Source organism: Myxine glutinosa, chromosome 6 (genome assembly GCF_964187855.1).
Source record: "Myxine glutinosa chromosome 6, kmMyxGlut1.1, whole genome shotgun sequence".
In the NCBI taxonomy this organism is placed as follows: domain Eukaryota; kingdom Metazoa; phylum Chordata; class Myxini; order Myxiniformes; family Myxinidae; genus Myxine; species Myxine glutinosa.
This window is the reverse complement of record NC_136266.1, coordinates 128,531,225-128,551,940: the sequence shown is the minus strand read 5'-3', so window position 1 is coordinate 128,551,940 and position 20,716 is coordinate 128,531,225. Positions and strand designations below refer to the sequence as shown.

General features: G+C 47.7%; 1 protein-coding gene across 1 annotated transcript in view; it reads left to right on the top strand.

Annotated features, from left to right (window-relative positions):
* The first annotated feature begins 9,643 nt into the window (after positions 1–9,643).
* NOS1 (nitric oxide synthase 1) overlaps positions 9,644–20,716 on the top strand; it is a 111,116-nt gene continuing 100,043 nt past the window's right edge. The window contains exon 1 of the mRNA XM_078781070.1: positions 9,644–9,883. Coding sequence (XP_078637196.1) covers positions 9,644–9,883 — 240 coding nt within the window. The remainder of the gene's footprint in view (positions 9,884–20,716) is intronic.

Below are 20,716 nucleotides of genomic sequence, written 5' to 3'. Positions count from 1 at the left end.
TTAGTGTATTTGTCGAAGGAAAGGGTTTGGTCAAAGATGACGCCAAGATTCCGGATGTGAGGGGAGGTGGATACTGGGATACCGTCGATGTTGAGGGCAAAGTTATGGGTGGATTTTGTGAGCGTTTTTGGGCCAATGATGATTATTTCAGATTTATCACAGTTAAGCTTGAGGAAGTTGATTTGAAGCCAGGATTTTATTTCAGTGATGCAGTTTGTCAGGATAGAGTGGGTGTCGGTGGAGACGGACTTGGTGGAGATGAAAAGCTGGATGTCATCGGCGAAGCAGTGGAATTGGAGACCATGACGGCGGATTAAGTGACCGAGCGGGGACAGGTAAAGGATGAAGAGGAGGGGGCCAAGAACTGAACCTTGGGGGACACCTTGGGGGAGGGGAGCAGTGGGGGATTTGCAGTTATTGATGGAGATGAACTGGCATCTGTCAGAGAGGTATGATTTAATCCAAGAGAGGGCAGTGCCGGTAACGTTAAAGGTGGATTCAAGTCGGGTGAGGAGGATAGTGTGATCGATGGTGTCAAAGGCAGCGCTGAGGTCGAGGAGGACGAGAATGTTGAGGTTGCCAGCGTCAGAGGAGAGGAGAAGGTCGTTGGTGATTTTGAGGAGAGCAGTTTCAGTACTGTGGTTGGAGCGGAATCCGGATTGGAATGTTTCATACAGGTTATTGGCAGAGAGATGATGTTTGAGTTGAGTGGCTACAGCGCGTTCCAAAACTTTTGACAGAAAGGGTAGGTTGGAGATGGGTCTGAAGTTGTTTAGGGTGTCAGGGTTTAGACCAGGTTTTTTTAGAATGGGGGTAACAGCAGCAATTTTGAGGGAAGGTGGGACGATGCCTGTAGACAGGGAGGAGTTTATTGTTGCGATGATAAGTGGAGAGAGAGCAGGGAGGGAGGCTTTGACAAAGCTGGAGGGGATGGGGTCAAGAGTGCAGGTGGCAGTTTTCATTCCTATGAGGAGTTCAGAGAGGTCAGTAGGGGAGATTGGGGAGAACCGAGACAGGGGATGGCAGGACAAGGGGGGGGCAGGTGGTTGGAGGGGGAGCGGGTGCGGCGGTGGTCAAGCTGTTGTAGATGTTGTCAATTTTGCGTTGGAAGAAAGAGAGGAAGGAGATGCAGTTGTCTACTGTGAATGACTGGGTGGTGGTGTTCAGGGGGCGGAGGAGTTTGTTTATTGTCGAGAAGAGTGCTTTTGGGTTTCCGGAGCCAGAGTGGATAATTTGAGAGTAGTAGGCAGAGCGGGCGCGGGAGAGGGCATCTTTGTAGTGTTGTATGTGGTCCTTGTAGGCTTGGGAGTGAACTGTGAGACCCGTTTTATTGCGGAGTCTTTCAAGTTGGCGAGCACGAGTTTTCATCAGGTGGAGTTCAGGGGTAAACCAGGGAGCAGAATGGGTGAAAGAAACTGTTTTGGTTTTTACAGGTGCAAGCTGGTCAAGGCAGGAGGAGAGAGTGTGGTTGTAGTAGTCAGTGAGGTCGGAAGGGGTGTGGAGGTCAATGAAGGGAGAAGTGGACATTTTTTCAGAGAGGGTGGATGAGAATGAGGTAGGTGAAAGAGCGTTTAGCTTACGGAAGTTGATTGTGCGATAATGCCTTGGTGTTGGGGCGGGGATGTTGATGGTCAGAGTGATGGCTAAGTGGTCAGAGAGGGTGAGGTCGGAGCCATAGAGATGGTGCAAACTTAATCCAGTGGAGCAGACAAGGTCCAAAATGTGACCACGGATATGGGTAGGAAAGTCGACATGTTGAGTGAGGTTAAAGCAGGTGAGTAAATCAGTGAAGTCAGTGGTTATTGTGGAGTCAGTGGAGTCCATGTGGATATTGAAATCACCAAGGAGGAGGATTGAGGGGGAGAGGGAACATAGCTGGGTCAGAAAGTAGGAGAAGTCAGACAGGAATGATGGGTGTGGTTTGGGAGGGCGGTAGACGACAGCCATGACTGACTGCGTGTGACCAGAGAGTTTTAAAGCCAGGTGTTCAAATGATGGAGCAGATGAGATGGAGATGAGGTTGGTCTTGATGTCTTGACGGTGGATAACGGCAATTCCACCACCTCGGCCCTCCGAGCGTGGTTTATTGACGTAGGAATATCCATTGGGTGTGGTGAGGTTAAGTGTGTAGTAGTCCAGAGGTTGTTGCCAGGTTTCGGTGAGACAGAGAAAGTCCAGTTTGTTATCCAGGATGTATTCGTTCAGGATGAGGCATTTGTTGTTGAGGGACCGGGTGTTGAACAGGGTGAGCTTGATGTTGTTTTGAACAGCAGGGATGAATTCAGGTGATTTAGCCAGGGTTCGTAGGCAGGAGGTGCGATCGTGTGGGTTGCTGTGACCAGGTGCGCTGGGACGAAGAGTGAGAGTGCGCAGAGCCGACCAGAGGACGGGGATGGAGTGACCTGATTGCAAATAAACAAACTTACGACCGGAGCCACGGTGAATGTACCTGGGTCGTCGGAGGAGTCCATTTGATTTGATGGCAGAGATGCATGATGGGGTGGAGCGGGTATTGAGCAGAAGAAGCCTTGCGGCGGAGTACCTCAGAGCCATGCCAGGCAGGAGCGAAGGGACGAGTACGAGGCCAAGGTCGAGGAGGCAAAGCGGCAAACGCAGCGGCAAACGACTGCAGCCGCTAATCAAGACCACAGCGGCAAACAGCCACCGCCGCAAACAACGGCCACAAACAAAGGGAGCGGGCCTGAGGAAACAGTGGAGGAGCCGGGCAGGCGAAGCCAGGAGCAGAGCCGGGACCGAGCAGAGGGCAGACCCAACGGTCAAAAATCCGCCACGACCACCAGAAAAACAAACTATGTACAATGGCCCAGTCGGAGAAGCGGCGAACAAGTAACGCCAGCGTCCTCTCCAGACCGGACCGGAAGCCCGTCCTCTCCAGACATCATCCAGATAAGCCTCCACCCCCTCAAGGTCTGCAATAAGCTTATTAATCAGCCATTGAAATGTAGCAGGCCCGTTTTTCAATCCAAAGGGAAGAAACTTGTACTGATACAACCAATTTGGTGTGACTAAAGCCGAGATTTCCTTGGCTCTATCAGTAAGAGGAATCTGCCAATACCCTTTCAGCAAGTCAAACTTAGTTACAAATGTAGCTGGGCCTATTCTATCAATACAGTCATCAATCCTCGGGAGGGGATATGAGTCGGTCTTGGTCACTGCATTAACCCGTTTTAAATCCGTACAACAACGAAAACTGCCATCGGGTTTTGGAACCAACACACATGGTGAGCTCCATTCGCTGCTGCTTGGTTCGATGATGTCATTCTCCAACATACACTGAACTCCCTTCCGAAGATACTCCATCTTCACAGGGTTCATCCGATAGGGGTGTTGCTTCACCGGAGTGGCTTCCCCCACCTCGATATCATGATATACCAGGTCAGTACGACCAAGTACATCTGTGAACAAATGTGCAAGTTCAAAAATTAAGCTGGACAGTTGTCCTTGTTGTTCACTCGTCAAATGACCTAATTTCTCATCTAAATGACTCAACACTTCTGTGTTCGTCAATCTGGGACAAGCCTGGTCATCAAAGTTATCAAACTTCACACCGGCGTCAACCTCTGTATTCTCTTGCACCCCGGCTACAGGCACGACAGGTGAGACAGGAACCATTTCTTCCACAGGCTTCCTCTCCTGATATTTTTTCAGTCGGTTGACATGACACAGCTGCCGCTTTTTCTGTCGGTCGGGAGTTGTCACCACGTAATTTGTTTCATTAACCCTCCTTTCGATTGCATAGGGACCAAAATACCTAGCCTGTAGTGGCTGACCTGGAACAGGAAGCAACACTAACACCCGGTCCTCAGGACTGAAATTTCTTATCTGAGATTTCTTGTCATGTCTCACTTTCATTTTTTCCTGGGTCACTTTCAAGTTTTTCTCGCAACGTCACAAGCCTTTGCTAATCTGTGCCTAACCATTAACACATACTCCACCACTGTTGACTGTGACCCCTCCTGTAGCCACCGCTCTTTTACCAATTTCAATGGTCCTCGCACCGTGTGTCCAAACACAAGGAATGGATGAATCAAATGAATGGATGATGGATGAATGGATGATGAATCAAAAGGAATGAATCCCAATGATTCCTGAACAGATTCCCTTGTAGCAAACAACAATAAGGGTATTCCTTCATCCCAATCCTTGTCACATTCAAAACAATATGTTCTGATCATGTTCTTCAATGTCTGGTGAAACCTTTCCAAGGCCCCTTGGCTCTCGGGATGGTAAGTGCTTGATCTTACTTGTTCCACTCCCAACAGGTGTACCACTTGTTGAAAAAGCGTTGACATGAAATTGGAACCCTGATCAGATTGGATGACCTGAGGTAGGCCAACCAAAGTGAAAAATTTAATCAAGGCCTTTGCAATAACTGCCGCAGTAATTTTCCTAAGAGGCACTGCCTCTGGGAACCTTGTGGAAGTGCACATGATGGTCAGCAAATACTGATGTCCAGCCTTAGTTTTAGGTAAAGGGCCTACACAGTCAATAATGACTTGGCTGAATGGCTCTTCAAAAGCTGGAACTGGTTTTAAAGGTGCGGATGGGATTTTCTGATTAGGTTTTCCCACCAGCTGCCAAGAATGGAAAGATTTACAGAACTCCGCCACATCACGTCGTAATCCTGGCCAGAAAAAATGTACCAATATTCTGTCACAGGTCTTGTTCACTCCAAGGTGCCCGGCCAAAGGTGTCTCATGTGCCAAACTCAATATCTCCTTCCGGTACGGCGGCGGCACCACAATTTGGTAATGAACTTTCCACTCATCGTTTGCTGGCACCTCCGGTGGTCTCCATTTTCTCATGAGTATTTCGCCTTTCATGAAGTAACCAACAGGTATCTTCCTAGCCTCTTCCTCTGTAACGGCTTTACCCATTAAGCTCCGGATCTCCGAGTCTCCGTGTTGTTCTTCAACCAGTCTCTTTTGGACCAGCACTGTTTGCTCAACCTCGTTCCCAGATGTCTCCGACGGACACTCCATTTCCTCTTTGGTTCCAGATGCCACCTCTTCCTTAAGTTCCTTAATGTCACTCCCTTTCTTATTACCTCTTTCAGAAGTTTCCTCCAATATCTCTAAGGGACCCAAATCCCCCTCGCTTTCCTTCTCCTTCTCTTCAGAGCGCTTTCTACCCATAGCACGAGTCACTGCAGAGGATGGAAAGATACCCGGAATCTCCTGCTCTAACCGTGCGGTGTTATTTTCCATACTGGGCTTTTCAACCAACATTGAATTACCAGAAACTCGACCACCGGCCCAATCATTCCCGATAAAAGAGATTCCCTCTACAGGAAGAGTGGCTTGTAAACCTATGGTGACCGGTCCTGACACCAAATCAGACTTCAAATGGATGACATGAAGTGGAGCTTTAACATAGCCACCAACCCCCTGTAAAAGAACACACACCAGTTGCCGTCTTCTCTGACAATGGCAAAATGCCTTCAAGCATTAAAGATTGATGTGCTCCTGTGTCCGTCAATACCCTAACAGGTTTCTGATTAGTCAAGTCTCCATTCAGTGACACAAACCCCTCTGAAATAAAAGGTTTGTAACCCTCTTGAACAAGTTCATTCTGTGATGCCGTAACTTTGGTATGGGAACCTTCACCAGGCACTGTCCTCCAAGGACGATTTCTCGCATTTGCCAATGCATTCGGAGTTGTACTAGCCTGACTCCGCTCCTGATTTTTCCTTTTCAGGGCGTAACATTGGGACATCAAATGCCCAGGTTTCTTGCAAAAAGCGCAAGTAGGCCCGGAGGAAAATCTTGTGGTCTGCCTCAAGCCCCCCGGAAGATAAGTCTGTCTTGGAACTGTAGTCTTCTGATCCCTAAAAGTCGTGGTATCAGATTTGTACTCATAGTCATCTCTAGGTCGCCTCCATGAATTTTTGTTCTCCGCACCTGATTTACCATAACTCCCCTGGCTAACTCTAGGCGGGAAGTTAGGTTTGTGGAACCCCATCCTGTGTGTCAAAGCATAGTCATCTGCCACAGTTGCTGCCTCATACAACTTTGGTACTTTTCTCTCATCCAGATGCACTTTAATGTCCGCGTGGACACTGTTTGAATTCCTCCACCAAGATCAATTGTCGTAACAGGTTGAAGTCTTTCCCAACCTCCTTCAAGTCACACCACCGATCAAACATGGTTTCCTTCATTCGGGCAAACTCCACATGGGTCTCACTCTCCCTCTTCCTGGCATTCCGGAATTTTTGCCGGCAGGCTTCAGGGACCAATTCATAGGCTTTGAGAATTGTTTTCTTCACTATCTCATAATCTACACATTGGTCAATCGGTAAAGCCGAAAATATATCTTGAGCTTTACCCACCAGAACACTTTGCACGAACATAGTCCAGGACTCCACAGGCCATTTTAGCATTTGAGCCACTTTCTCAAAGTGTAAAAAAAACTTGGCTACCTCCTTTTCATTGAAGGGACCGGACCAGCCTTGACCATTGACCAGACCGGACCACCGGACCAGCCTCACATGCCTACCAACATCCCAAGTGTTCTGACTAGTTGTCGAACTAGCCGGCATGGATGCTACCTCTCCCCGTTCTCTAATTAATTCCAGTTCCTTGAGTTTAATTTCCCTCTGACACTCCATGTCACGTTCCTTTAACTCCCTTTCGGCTCTTTTTTCCTCTGCTCGTTTCTCCTCGAGTTCTCGTTCCTTTTCTACTCTTTTTTGGCGAGTTCTCTTTCAGCTCTCCTTTCCTCTGTTCTTCTCTCCTCGAGTTCACTTGCAGCTCTCCTTTCCTCTGCTCTTTCCCCTGCTCTTTTTTCTTCTGCTTTCCTTTCCTCTGCTTTTAACCTTTCCTGGCTCTGCAGTTGCATCTCCATTTTCCGGAGCCCCACATTTTCTTCTTCCTCTGGTAACCAATCCAAGGCTACCTCTGTCCATGTGCCCTGTCCCACCAGAGATTCTATCACCAATGTCTGCATCTCTGCTTTCTTCATATTAACTCGGACCTCCAAGTTAAAATGTCTGGCCAATATCAAGATTTCCGATTTTTTTCACGCTTGGAACTGTGCCTCACTAGGGGACGCCGCAAACTGTTCTGCGTCAAACACCATGGTGACTATTAGTTAACACCTGTTAACCTTCACACAAAAATTTTCCAAATTTTTTTTTTTTTGAAAAATTTGGGAATGTTTGAAAAATTCCAATTTTGGGAATGTTAGGGAATTCTATCTCGGACGAATGTTATCAGGGAATTTGCTCCCGGACGAGTGTTATTAGGGAATTTAATCCCAGACGAAGACCCAATTTCGAGCCCCCGAGTCAATTGGATGAGCCCCCAATTTCTGTGACGCGCTCCTCCCCGACCCCCTGGTCACGGTGTACCTCCGAGCCCCGAGAGGAGTCACGGCAGAAAAGTGTGTTATCCTGTGTCAAAAATCAATGGTGAAACCACACCAATTGTTACCCACAAACAAATATTGTATTAAAAATCACACAAGAATAACATTACAACAATAATAGCAATCAAAAGTACAACCAATGTATATCTTATGATGGTATCATCAGCTAGTATAAGGTAACTCACTGTGCTCCAAGTGAGTGAAAAAAGAACATTCCCCAATGTCTCTATATTCCCGTCTTCAAACTCAAAGTTGATCCCCTCCAGCGATCGTCAGAGCAATGTCGAATCGAAACCAGAATCCCGTTCAGATGACGGGCCCAGTCACGCCGCCAAAACTGCACAAAGGCGTACGCGGCCAAAGCAGCGCAAAGAGTCACGCGGCCCAAAGCTGCGTAAAAGCGCACTCAAGGCGACTGGGAAATCACACCCTCTGGTATGGATGTTTTACAGCTCCAAATCGGCGAACCTCAGGTTTGCCTTCAAAATCCGCGTTGCACACACACATCCCAGATAGACGTCTGAATGGTGAAAACAGCTGACGCGAAGCAAAGACCTTTCGCGATGAGCAAAGCGCGCGAGTCAAAATGGCCGACGGCTCGTTCTCGAGACGCAACGACCCGACGATGATTCCTCGGAATCCAACGCCAAACCTGACACACAGGTTGATCAGCCACAGTGATAACAACTCAATCGCAGGAATCCCTTTTCCCAGGAAACCCAAAGTTCACTCGTGACTCTTGCTCAACAACGTTCGATCCAGACCGCAAAGCAACCAGCTACTTGTCTGACTTTTCTTCGCTCCGCCCTCTTTTCTCTCCTCTTCTTCTTTGTCTTCCGGTTCCCGATCCGGTTTCCTTTTTCTTTTAACATTAACTTTTTTTTTACTTTTTAAAAGTAGTTCATGGACAATAAACCTTTTGAAAACAATAATAGTACATGGAATCGGAAATATTTACAGTGGATGCAAAACCACAACAACGGAAGTGACGAATCCGTAACAAAGAGCAACACAGAGATTCTGAACTCCGGAGACTGATTGGTAAAGCCATTACAGAGGAAGAGGCTATGAAGGTACCTCTTGGTTACTTCATGAAAGGGGAAATACTTCTGAGAAAATGGAGACCGCCGGAGGTACCCCCAAATGACGATTGGAAAGTCCATTACCAAATTGTGGTGCTACAACCGTACCAGAAGGAGATATTGAATTTGGCACATGAGACACCTTTGGCCAGGCACCTTGGAGTGAACAAGACGTGTGAAATAATTCTGGCACATTTTCTCTGGCCAGGATTGCGACGTGATGTGGTGGAATTCTGTAAATCTTGTCATTCTTTTCAGCTGGTGGGAAAACCTAATCGGAAAACTCCTTCAGTGCTTTTAAAACTGATTCCAGCTTTTGAAGAACCATTCAGCCGGGTCATTATTGACTGTGTAGGTCCTTTACCTAAAGCTAAGGCTGGACATCAGTATATGCTGACCATCATGTATGCTTCCACTAGGTTCCCAGAAGCGGTGCCTCTTAGGAAAATTACTGCGGCAGTTATTGCGAAAGCCTTGATTAAAATTTTCACACTGGTTGGCCTACCTAAGGTCATCCAGTCTGAGCAGGGTTCCAACTTCATGTCAAAGCTTTTTCAGCAAGTGGTACACCTGTTGGGAGTGGAGCAAGTAAGGTCAAGTACTTACCATCCCGAGAGCCAAGGGGTCTTGGAAAGGTTTCACCAGACATTAAAGAATATGATCAGAACTTACTGCTTTGAATGTGACAAGGATTGGGACGAGGGAATACCCTTATTGTTGTTTGCTACGAGGCAGTCTGTTCAGGAGTCAATGGGATTCAGTCCTTTTGAACTCGTATTTGGACACACAGTTCTAGGACCTTTGAAACTGGTGAAGGAACAGTGGCTACAGGAGGAGTCGCAGTCAACTGTGTCAGAGTATGTGACAACTGTTAGGCACAGATTGGCTAAGGCATATGAAGTAGCGAGAGGAAACTTGAAAGCAGCACAGGACAAAATGAAAGTGAGACATGACAAGACTTTTCAGATAAGAAATTTCAGTCCTGAGGACCGAGTGCTCGTGTTGCTTCCAGTTCCAGGTCAGCCGCTACAGGCTAGGTATTTTGTCCCTACGCCATCGAAAGGAGGGTCAATGAAAGGACGTATGTGGTGACAACTCCAGACCGACGAAAAAAGCGGGAGCTGTGTCACGTGAACCGACTGAAGAAATATTATGAGAGGAAGCCTGAGGAAAAAATGGCTCCTGTCTCACCTATCGTACCTGTAGTCGGTGTGCAAGAGAATTCCGAGTTTGAGGCCAGTGTGAAGTTCGATAGCATTGATGACCAGGCTTGCCCCAGATTGACGAACACTGAAGTGTTAAGGAACCTAGACCCGAAATTAGGTCATTTGACGAGGGAACAACAAGGACAACTATCCAACCTAATTTCTGAGTTTGCACATTTGTTCACAGATGTTCCTGGTCGTACCGATCTGGTATGTCATGATATTGATGTGGGGAAGGCCATTCCCTTTGAAACAACACCCCTCCCGGATGAACCCTGTTAAGATTAAATATCTCCAGCAGGAGGTTTATTCAGAGTGAATTAACCTTGAGGATTCCTGTGAGTTGTTTGGAATTTTTGTTGCTTATGGGATTTGATCAGCCCTAGTTTTGATTTGTAGTGTTGGGTGTGAGTATTACTTTTGGTTGTGAAAGATACTTTTTGTATGGAAAGAAAGCTTTCGCCGTGTTCAAACCTTCCTTGAAGGCGGGGAGTGTTATGGATCCGTCACTTCCGCCTTTGTTGTTTTTATATACTTGTAGAATATTTTTATTTTCAGGTAATATTGTTATTAAGATTTTTGTGTGAAATGGAGATGGCTTTTGTAAAAGGTAAAAAGAAATGTTTGTGAAGGAAAAAGGAAAATGCGGCAAACAAACCAGAAGAGAAGGAGATAGGAGGAGACGGCCTGAGAGGGATACAGCCATAAGAGGTACAGTCGAGGCTGCGAGCGGACCTTGTTTGATATTGGTCGCGAATGAGTCGAGGCTTCCCGTGAAAGGGATTGTCCGCAACATCGTCCTCTATTGCGATTGCAATTAAACCTGCGTCTCAGGTTTTAATTACCAAGCATGAGTTCTTGTTGGAGATAAAAACAAGAGCCTCCATTACAGGCCGATGCGCCATTTTGTCCTTGAAGAGGCTGTCCACTTGGTGCATCTTGTTTTGTCGTTGGGATTTCCATATCGATCTCATTGTGTTGATTGCCGTTGATTTATATATCGGCTCAATTCCCATATCGACCTCTCACCTCGTAACTCCTCGTTCGCCGCCGTGCCGATACCTGCCTGTTCACGTCGTTCTGCACGACTTCACCCTTCAACCAGCATGGGGATCCATGCACGGACTTTGGGGAATGTTACATTCAACTCACTTTTGTCATATCGTGAGTTTATTGCTTTGAGAGCATTGGCGGAATGATGGTACCATCATATGTCTTGTTCATTTGGTACAAGTGATATTTTCATGGTACTTTCTTTAATAATGTTATTATTGTGTATGTGAGAGTTCTTAATACAATTACTTGTTTTGTTCTAAATTGCATTGGTGTGGTTTTTCCATGGTTTATTAGAACACTCAAAATAACAAATCTTTCTGCTGCGTTCCCTCTCTAGACTCTGAGGGGCACCGTAACCGGAGTTTGGGGGAGGTAACACGTAACAGTATGTACAGAGTTTATCATGAACAAACAAACATGTTTGGAGGTGTCATTTAAAAATACATTCAACATTTTGCAAATTAGTTTTACCTCGTCATAAAAAAATTAAAAATCATAAAGTTAGGTACTGGATCTCATTATTAATAGTTCAGGACATTTAATACACTGAAAAGATGAACTGTGCCAAATTTGAAGTACACTTCTCTTCTACTTCAAAATTTATGATGAAAAATTCCATAACAATATATCGATTCTGAGATAAATGTGTTTAATGTTTCACTCATGATTTATAAGTGCGGAGTCATATGCACTTCAAAAGAAACATATTGTTGCGGTTGTTAGAACCCTCACTTTTGTAAATAAATAATAACTCTTGTAAATATCCCATCATTTAATAAGGTCAAAGGTCGCCCCCATAGTTAGGCCACAGCAACATGTAGGACACCATAGGACTTTCAGTTATTTCCTTAAAATGTGTTTCAGATAAGGCTGTGTTCCCAATAGTTGAATCTGCTTTGCATTAATTAAATAAGATAGGCCCCATTCCGTCCATTTTGCCAGTCTCTCTCTCCAAATTGTGTTACGTGCCTCTGCTTGCCCAGCAGCGTTGGCTGCCTCGCTCCAAATGCCATTACGCATGCGGTCAAGCTTGGAGAAGAAGGGGGCGGAGCGCCAAGAACGAGGCGTTGCCCTGTCAATGAGCCGTCAAGGGCGGAGCCGGTGAGCCCTCGCTAACCAACCAGGGCAGAGGTGAGCTCGCTGGTGGGCGTGGCGCGGATTGATCTATAAGCGCACTATATAAGCGCACGCGCCAAGCCCTATCACGGACTGCGCGAGGAGAGCTCGAATATCACGAACTGCGCAGGGGACCGTTGCTATTGAAGGAACTGCGCGGATATGTCTGATTGTAACGTTATCCAGAGGACAGCGCGGAGGCGCGCTTGTTTCAACGAACTGCGCAGGGAACCATCGTTTGATACGAACTGCCGTTTGATACAGACCTTGATTGATCGGGAGAGAGAGAGAGCGTTTGGCATGCTATACGTACGCGGCATTCCAGCCCCTCGCATATGTAAGGTCCGGTCACACGCCAATGACACGCGAAGCTGCCTGCCGTTCTTCGCCCGCGGACCCGGAGCCTGGACGGATCCCATCGCCTGGAACCATCTGCCTGGACCTTCCCCCCCCTACCAGCTGCCATCCCGTGTGAGTCTGTCTGTTTGTCCGGGGTTATAAGTAAGACTGTTTAGATAACATTGCCCTGTGTCCTTTTGTTTCCTCTCTCTTCTCGTACATGCTTTCGTTTCCTCTTCTTTTGGTTTTGTACATAATTAATAAATCCACTCTTTGTTCTTCCCTTACTCTGGTTTCCTCTTATTCGATTGCCTCCGTCCTTTCTTTCAATTGAGTACCTGTGGCACGATTTGGAAACCACTCAGGATCGGGTTTAGTCATTTGTTAACGGCTCGGATCGCGGATTGCTAACCGCTCGGCAATATTCCATCTTATCCGTGGTTCGAGCAGGAGTTATTTCCCTGCTCGCGGTCGGGGTTAGTACGTACGTATTTGGGACTTCATTTGACCAATCATCCTAGCTGATTCCGACCGGGAGGAGCGTCATAATTTCCAGTATTGGGGGACGGCCAGCTTAAAAGACAAGGGGATTAACCCCCCCCCCCCCTTGATAAGGGGAGAGCCGACCCCCGAATCCGCAACAATATTAATCATGATTTTGTTTGTACACAATTTGGTGATGCACTGCACATAATGTGCTGATGCACTACACAATTTCGAGATGCACTGTTCACAATTTATTGATGCACTGTATACAACGTGTTGATGCACTGTATACAACTTGTTGATGCACTGTACACAATTTGGTGATTCACTGTAAACAGTTTGGTGATGCACTGCACACAGTTCGGAGATGCACTGTACACTGTTTGGTGATGCACTGCACACAATGTGGTGATGCACTGTACACCGTTTGGTGATGCACTGTACACAATTTCCCCATTGACATAGCACATATACCGTACTGTATGCATTGTTTTGTGACCTGTCCACATGATACAAATAGCCCACAGGTCGGTGTTGGACTGCTCCAATTGCAGGTAGGGGTATCAGCTACGGATTGGGAGGGGTGGAGAGGCGGGGGGGGGGGGGGGGGGTGAATTAAACTTTTTGCTCAGAATTGTGCTTAAATGGCAATGTTTTGAAGCATTGCACACTGTTGCCATGGTAAGCAAATTCATCCAAATGTACATACAGTCAAGTGAAAAAGTAAGTACACCCCATGTAAAGTTTTGACTTTTTCAACATATTTCAACGTACAGCTATTTGATCTTCATTTCAACAATATTGATAGATAAAGGTGATATAATATAACAAATATCATGAAACATTTACATTTTTTAGTCCATTGTATAATTTAAATAAACATAAATGCAAATTTCGCATGTGGAAAAAGTAAGTACACCCCTACATTTATCACCACTTCAAATACCTAAAATTAGAATCAGGAGCACCAGCTCAGGTGCAAATGATTAGAACATCATTAGAGAGGATCTTGGAGGAACCTGTCTTGTTTAAACCTTAGACATTTAGTTTGGTTTGCTCTTTGTTGTTGAAGTGTGCGGCATCAACATGTCTAGATCAAAAGAGCTCTCTGAGGCCTTCAGAAAGAAGGTTATAGATGCCTACGAGTCTGGGAAAGGATTTAAAAAGATCTCCAAACAATTTGAAATCAATCATTCGACTGTCCGGAAGATCATCTACAAGTGGAGAAGATTCCAAACAACTGCCAACTTGTTCAGGCCAGGCCGCCCCAGCAAGTTACCGCACGATGCTGAAAGAAGTCTCTAAGAACCCCAGAATGTCATCACGGGACCCACAGGTAGCTCTTGCCACTGTTGATGTCAAAGTGCACGAGTCCACTATTAGAAAGAGGCTGCACAAATTTGATCTACATGTGAGGTGTGCCAGGAGGAAACCTTTTCTGTGCAGAAAGAACATCAGGGCAAGACTAAAGTTTGCCAATGAACATCTAGGCAAAGACCAGTACTTCTGGTACAATGTGCTCTGGCCAAATGAGTCAAACGTAGAGCTATTTGGCCACAGTACCAGAAGACATGTTTGGCGAAAACCAAAGACAGCATTTGACCACAAGAACCTGATACCAACTGTAAAGCATGGTGGTGGAAATATTATGGTTTGGGGCAGCTTTGCTGCATCAGGGCCTGGGCAGCTCACCATCATAGAATCCACTATGAATTCTTCATTGTACCAGAGGGTGCTTGAGGATAATGTGAGGCCATCTGTCGGAAAGTTGAAGCTCAACCGAAGGTGGACCTTGCAACATGAGAATGACCCTAAACATACCAATAAATCCATCAAGGAATGGCTGAAAAGAAAGAAATGGAGGGTTCTGGAATGGCCAAGTCAAAGCCCAGATCTAAATCCCATCGAGATGTTGTGGGGAGATTTGAAACGAGCTGTGCATGCAAGAAACCCCTCAAATATCGCACAGCTGAAAGAATTCTGCATGGAGGAGTGGGCAAAAATTTCTCCCAGTCGATGTCAGAGACTGGGAGACCGTTATAAGAAGTGCCTACTTGAGGTTGTTTCTGCCAAAGGGGGCAATACCACCTATTAGAGCCAGGGGTGTACTTACTTTTTCCACATGCGAAATTTGCATTTATGTTTATTTAAATTATACAATTGACTACAAAATGTAAATGTTTCATGATATTTGTTATATTATATCACCTTTATCTGTCAATATTGTTGAAATGAAGATCAAATAACTGTATGTTGAAATATGTTGAAAAAGTCAAAACTTTACATGGGGTGTACTTACTTTTTCACATGACTGTATATGCTGAATATTCAATTTTTATTGTACTTTTGACATATTTTGTTTATGTTTCTTTTGTGTTGAATTGTGATTCTACCGACTGAAGGGTAATTTAGTACTAAATTTGAAATTTTTATTTTTATTTATTTATTGCCAATAAGTCAATTGTACCCTCAATTTTTTTGTCTCTCTTTCACGGGATAGTTTCCTTAATCCCTGCCCATGTGTACATGACAAGATACGCCATAAGGGGGAAAAAACGAAGAAGGAGCTGGCAATCTAGGGGTCTCGACAGTAGGGTAAACGTGGTGAGAGGCCTCAGTGAGTGTGTTGTGCTGGCAGGATGGCCTCGGGGTGTGCACATTCGCCTGTCAGCAATCTAGCCCGGGTTCGAATCCCGACCCAGATATAAATTGTCATCCTGGTGTTTCACACACAAAGTGATTCATCAATGTGTGTTCTGTCCCTCGGATAGATGTTAAACTGGGTGTCTCATCTGCCGGCATTAGTTGGTGGGCGTTAAAGATCCCACTGTGTCCTTCAGGAACAGTAGGGGAGGTTAGCCCTTCTGGGGAAGCTTAGGGCTCTTTCACCTGGCCCCCTGATAGAAATTCCTGACTATGCCAGTGCCTGTGGGGCGCTCCGATTGACTTTTGCCCCTGGCGCCACAAACCTAACTGTACCACTGGATGGAAGTACTGACTCATAGAAGAGCAAGTGTAGTTCAGTCATTGGGTCTTCAATTGCAGCAAGGAGCCTAATGACTCTTGCTCAGATTTGAAATAACTTTGCAAATAACTGTTGAGTTTCGGTTTTCTAAGCACAGCTGGGTCGAAACTAAACCATCAAACACCAACATACCTGACAAAATCATTCAAGAATACCTTTACATTTTGTACTTTTATCACACAGGGAGGCTATGTAGATGATTAAAAAACAAATTCCCATGGAAAATGTTTGTGATTTTCAACTCTCTATTTCCTTCTGGAAAGCCGACAACCCCGTGAGGTTATCTTGTGTGGCCATGAGAGCTAAAATGGTGAGTTCTCTTCTCTGGGGAAATAAGAGGTATCTATGAAGGTTGGAGGTGTTCTGCGCATACATAACGATCATGAACGAGGGACAGCTTAAGGAGGGCGTCTGGTGGATTGCGGGGTGGGCGGGCTCGCTATTTATCTCGTGAGCCCGAGTCTCTGCCCGCACATCACTGTCATTGTCACGGAGATCTGTCGACCCTTTCGGTTATTACAATGGGCACCCGGGACAACGGTAGTTCAGCTGAACAGAACAGACACCTCGGGCAGGGTGCACGGATGCCCACAGGCACGTCTCATGGGTAAGTATATTGCAAGGTCTTTACCTCTGTGCACGGTCACTCACCTTTGGATAAGAATATGCACGTTACAAGATAGGTATAGCTTAATTGATTTTCAGGTAACTTAAAGCAGAAACTTTTTTTTCTTGAAATTAAAAAAGTTCAGAAAAGGCCACTTTGTCTCGTCTCGCAGGTGAACTTAAAAATGCATCACCTGGTCATGTGACGTGCGTGCGTACAACCTGTAACTGTTTCCTTATAAGCTATCTCTATTGATTGCACATCCAGATATTTTTAACAAGTCTGTAGTTTTAATTTTTTAACTTTGGATTTGATAAGCTCTCGATTGTCCTATTGAGGGATTCCCATCTGTTTCCCCGATTATAAACTCCCATCCTGGTGTTCTGCAGGCAGGGCCGTCCCTAGGATGGACCTTAAACAGGGTGTACGGTCTACAGTGTTCAAGTACTGTCTATAATTCAATCGAAATAAAATAAAGGTTTAAAAGGCTTTAGAAAACAAGACCAAAAGTCTAACAGTGGCGTAGCCGGGCTTCTAAAATATTATAAACCACAAACACGTATGATTAGCTTTTTAAACAGTCGCTAATGCTGCTTATCACATTAAACAAAGAAATTTGGAGGAATCCCGACATCCATGAGGTACGTTTTACTTACAGATCTGAGCGAAGATCTACTGTAATCTACACACCTCAAGGGTTGGAGGTGTGCTCATTTACCAAGCAGCTAGCTAGTGCTTGCCAAGCCAGCCGTTCCGTAACAGTTTTGAATGGAGTGCTTGCTCGAATGTTTAAACCACTTGACGATCTCTCCGCAAGAAACTTGGTAAATGAACACACACCCAATGTTATTGAGACCCACCATAGAGAGACTGTAATCTATATACCCCAAAGAGAAGTGACCTTTCCTGCCGCTCTCGAAGTGAGCGGGTGTTTATGCCGTAATGACATCATATACGTAATGACGTAGCATTACGGCCAGACACAAAACTTCCGCTACTTTAATATGTATGTATGTATGTATGTATGTATGTATGTATGTATGTATGTATGTATGTATGTATATATATATATATATATATATATATATATATATATATATATATATATATATATATATATATATATATATAACTGTAAGAAATAGTAGAAACTCCAAAGTACGAGCAGGGCGTCTCATTTGTATTGAATAAATAATCGTTAGATTAAATAAGACGCGGACGTAGCTTCAGGACGTCGATCTTTAATTGTCGACAAGCTTTCGACCAACAAAGGTCTTCTTCTGAGTCAGCCCCAAGTTCAACGGAAATATATATATATATATATTATATATATATATATATATATATATATTATATATATATATATATATATATTATATATATATACAAAAAATTATATATATATATATATATATATATATATATATATATATATATATATATATATATATATATATATATATATATATATATATATATATATATATATATATATATATATATATATATATAGATACTGTATATATATATATATATAAATGAGATATACATTTAACCTCCAGCAACGTTGCAGTCACTACAAAGGGATTAGTGTTATGATTAGATTTACTATAATAATAACGTTACGTTATTATAACAAAAATTATATTATTTTTTGAAAAACCGAGGTGAATTCCTTACTTCCGCAGTTATTGCTTCAATCCACCAACTTTCCATACACGACATGGGGATTAAAATGTTGTTGAAGAGCGGTGCTACGCGCGCTACTTGTATAGCAAGGAGGAAACGGACAACGCGGTAAGTTCAAAGCGTCTTTATTACAAGAGCTCCACTGTAGCACTGGAGCGCTCCGGGCTGCGCGCCCCGTGTATATCCCGCGGCCACGCCTACCCCTCGGGCGTGGCCGCCGCCCACTTGGTGCGCGGAATGATGCCATCACGCCAGTGAGCTTTCGTGTCCACCACACGTGCCCTCCCAGAATTCCCGCGCACCTGGAGGACCAGTTTGTGGGGCAAACGGATGACCCGGCCGAAGCCCCCTTTGGCGACTGGCGGCTTCTGGGGTGCAGGGATGCCAGCTGGGATGCCTCCGGCTGCACCCGGGATGGGTGCAGGACCGGGGGGCGGCGTGCCGGCGGGCCTGGGCGGTGCCGGGGGCCCGCCCGCAGGGGGGCGGCCCCGACGCGGGGGACGAGCCACCGGCGGTGGGTGGTCCACGTCGAGGTGGGCCGGCTTGAGGCGATCCACTGAGACGCAGTCGGGAGTACCGCCGATGTCCAAGGTGAAATGTTTCACCCCGGTCTCCAGCACGCGGAAAGGCCCGTCGTACGGGGGCCGCAGTGGTGTCCGGTGGGCGTCGTGCCGGACGAAGACGTACTCCGCGGTGCGAAGCTCCGGGGCGACGTGCATAGGCGGGTGCCCGTGGTGCGCTGTCGGCACCGGGGCGAACCTCCGGGCGGTCTCCTGCAGCACGGAGCGCTCCTGCGCTGCGGACCATGGTGCCGTGGGGTCGGGGAGGAACTCGCCCGGCACCCGCAGCGGTTGTCCGAACACCAACTCCGCCACGGCTGCGCGCAGGTCGTCCTTGGGCGCCGTCCTGAGGCCCAGCAGGACCCAGGGGAGCCTGTCGACCTAGCCGCCGTCGCGGAGGGTGGCCCGGAGCGGGCCTTCAACTAGCGGTGGAACCACTCGCACAGGCCGTTGTCCTGGGGGTGGTAGGCCGTGGTTCGGTGCAGCTGGACCCCGAGCCCCCGCGCGACCGCCCCCCAGAGCTCCGAGGTGAACTGGGGGCCGCGGTCGGACGAGATGTCCGAGGGGGCGCCGAACCGGGCGACCCAGGTGGCGATGAACGCCTGCGCGATGTCCGCCGCCATCGTCGACGCCATAGGCACGGCCTCCAGCCACCGGGTGGTGCGGTCCACCATTGTCAGGACATGGGTGAAACCCCGCGAGGGGGGCAGAGGTCCCACCAGGTCCACGTGCACGTGGTCGAACCTCCGTTCCGGCACCGTAAACGGGGCCAATGGGGCCTGGGTGTGCCGGTGCACCTTCGCGCGCTGGCACACGAGGCACGTCCTGGTCCAGCCGCGGACGGCCTTCCGGAGGCCATGCCAGACAAACTTGTCTGCGACCAACCTCTGGGAGGCCTTCGTGCCCGGGTGGGACAGGCCGTGGATGGCGTCAAAAACCTGGCGCTGTCAGCCCGCGGGCACGATGGGGCGAGGCCGCCCGAGGGAGACGTCGCACAAGAGGGCCGTGCCCGCACCGTCGAATGGCACCTCGGTGACGCGGAGGCCTGTGACGGCGGTCCGCAAGGCCTGGCCGCCGGGGTCGGCGGCCTGGTCCGCCGCCATCCGGGCATAGTCGATGCCAAGGTGGACTGCGTGGGCGACGGACCGGGAAAGGCAATCCGCCACCGGGTTGTCCTTCCCCGCGACGTGCCGGATGTCCGTTGTATATTCGGACACGGCCGAGAGGTGATGCTGCTGCCGGGCCGACCACGGCTCGGCGACCTTGCCCATCGCGAAGACCAGTGGCTTGTGGTCGACGAAGGCCGTGAACGCACGGCCCTCGAGCAGATGGCGGAAGTGCCTGACCGCCATGTGAAGCCCGAGCAACTCGCGGTCGAAGGTACTATAACGGCGTTCGGGCGGGCGGAGCTGCCGGCTGAAGAACGCCAGCGGTTTCCAGGCACCACGCACCCATTGCTCGTGCACCGCGCCCACCGCGTAGTCCGAGGCGTCGGTGGTGAGGGCGATCGGTGCATCGGGCGCCGGGTGCGCGAGCATGGTGGCGTTAGCCAAGGCGAGCTTCGCGCCCGCGAATGCCGCGTCCATCTGCTCGGTCCAGGTAACGTCACCTTGCCCGGCTTCCCTCGGAGGGCCTCGTGCAAGGGGCGCAGGAGCTGGGCGATGCGGGGCAGGAACTGATGGTAAAGGTTTACCATGCCCAGGAACTCCTGGAGCCCCTTGATCGTGCGGGGGCGCGGAAACCCCTTCACCGCCTCCACCTTGGCCGGTAGGGGGACGGCCACGTGCCTGGTGACGCGGTGCCCCAAAAAGTCGATGTCGGCGACGCCGAACCGGCACTTGGCGGGGTTCACGATGAGGCCATGCTGGCCCAGACGTTCGAAGAGCGTGCGGAGATGGTGTAGGTGCTCTTCGTGGGACGTGCTGGCGACGAGGATGTCGTCCAGGTAGACGTAGACGAAATCCAAGTCGCGCAAGACGCTGTCCATTAGTCGCTGGAACGCCTGAGCCGCATTTTTCAATCCGAAGGGCATCCGAAGAAATTCGAAAAGTCCGAATGGCGTGATGACCGCCGTCTTCGGGATGTCCTCCGGCCTGACGGGGACCTGATGGTAGTCGCGTATGAGGTCCACCTTTGAAAAGAAGGACGTGCCCACCAACCGGGCG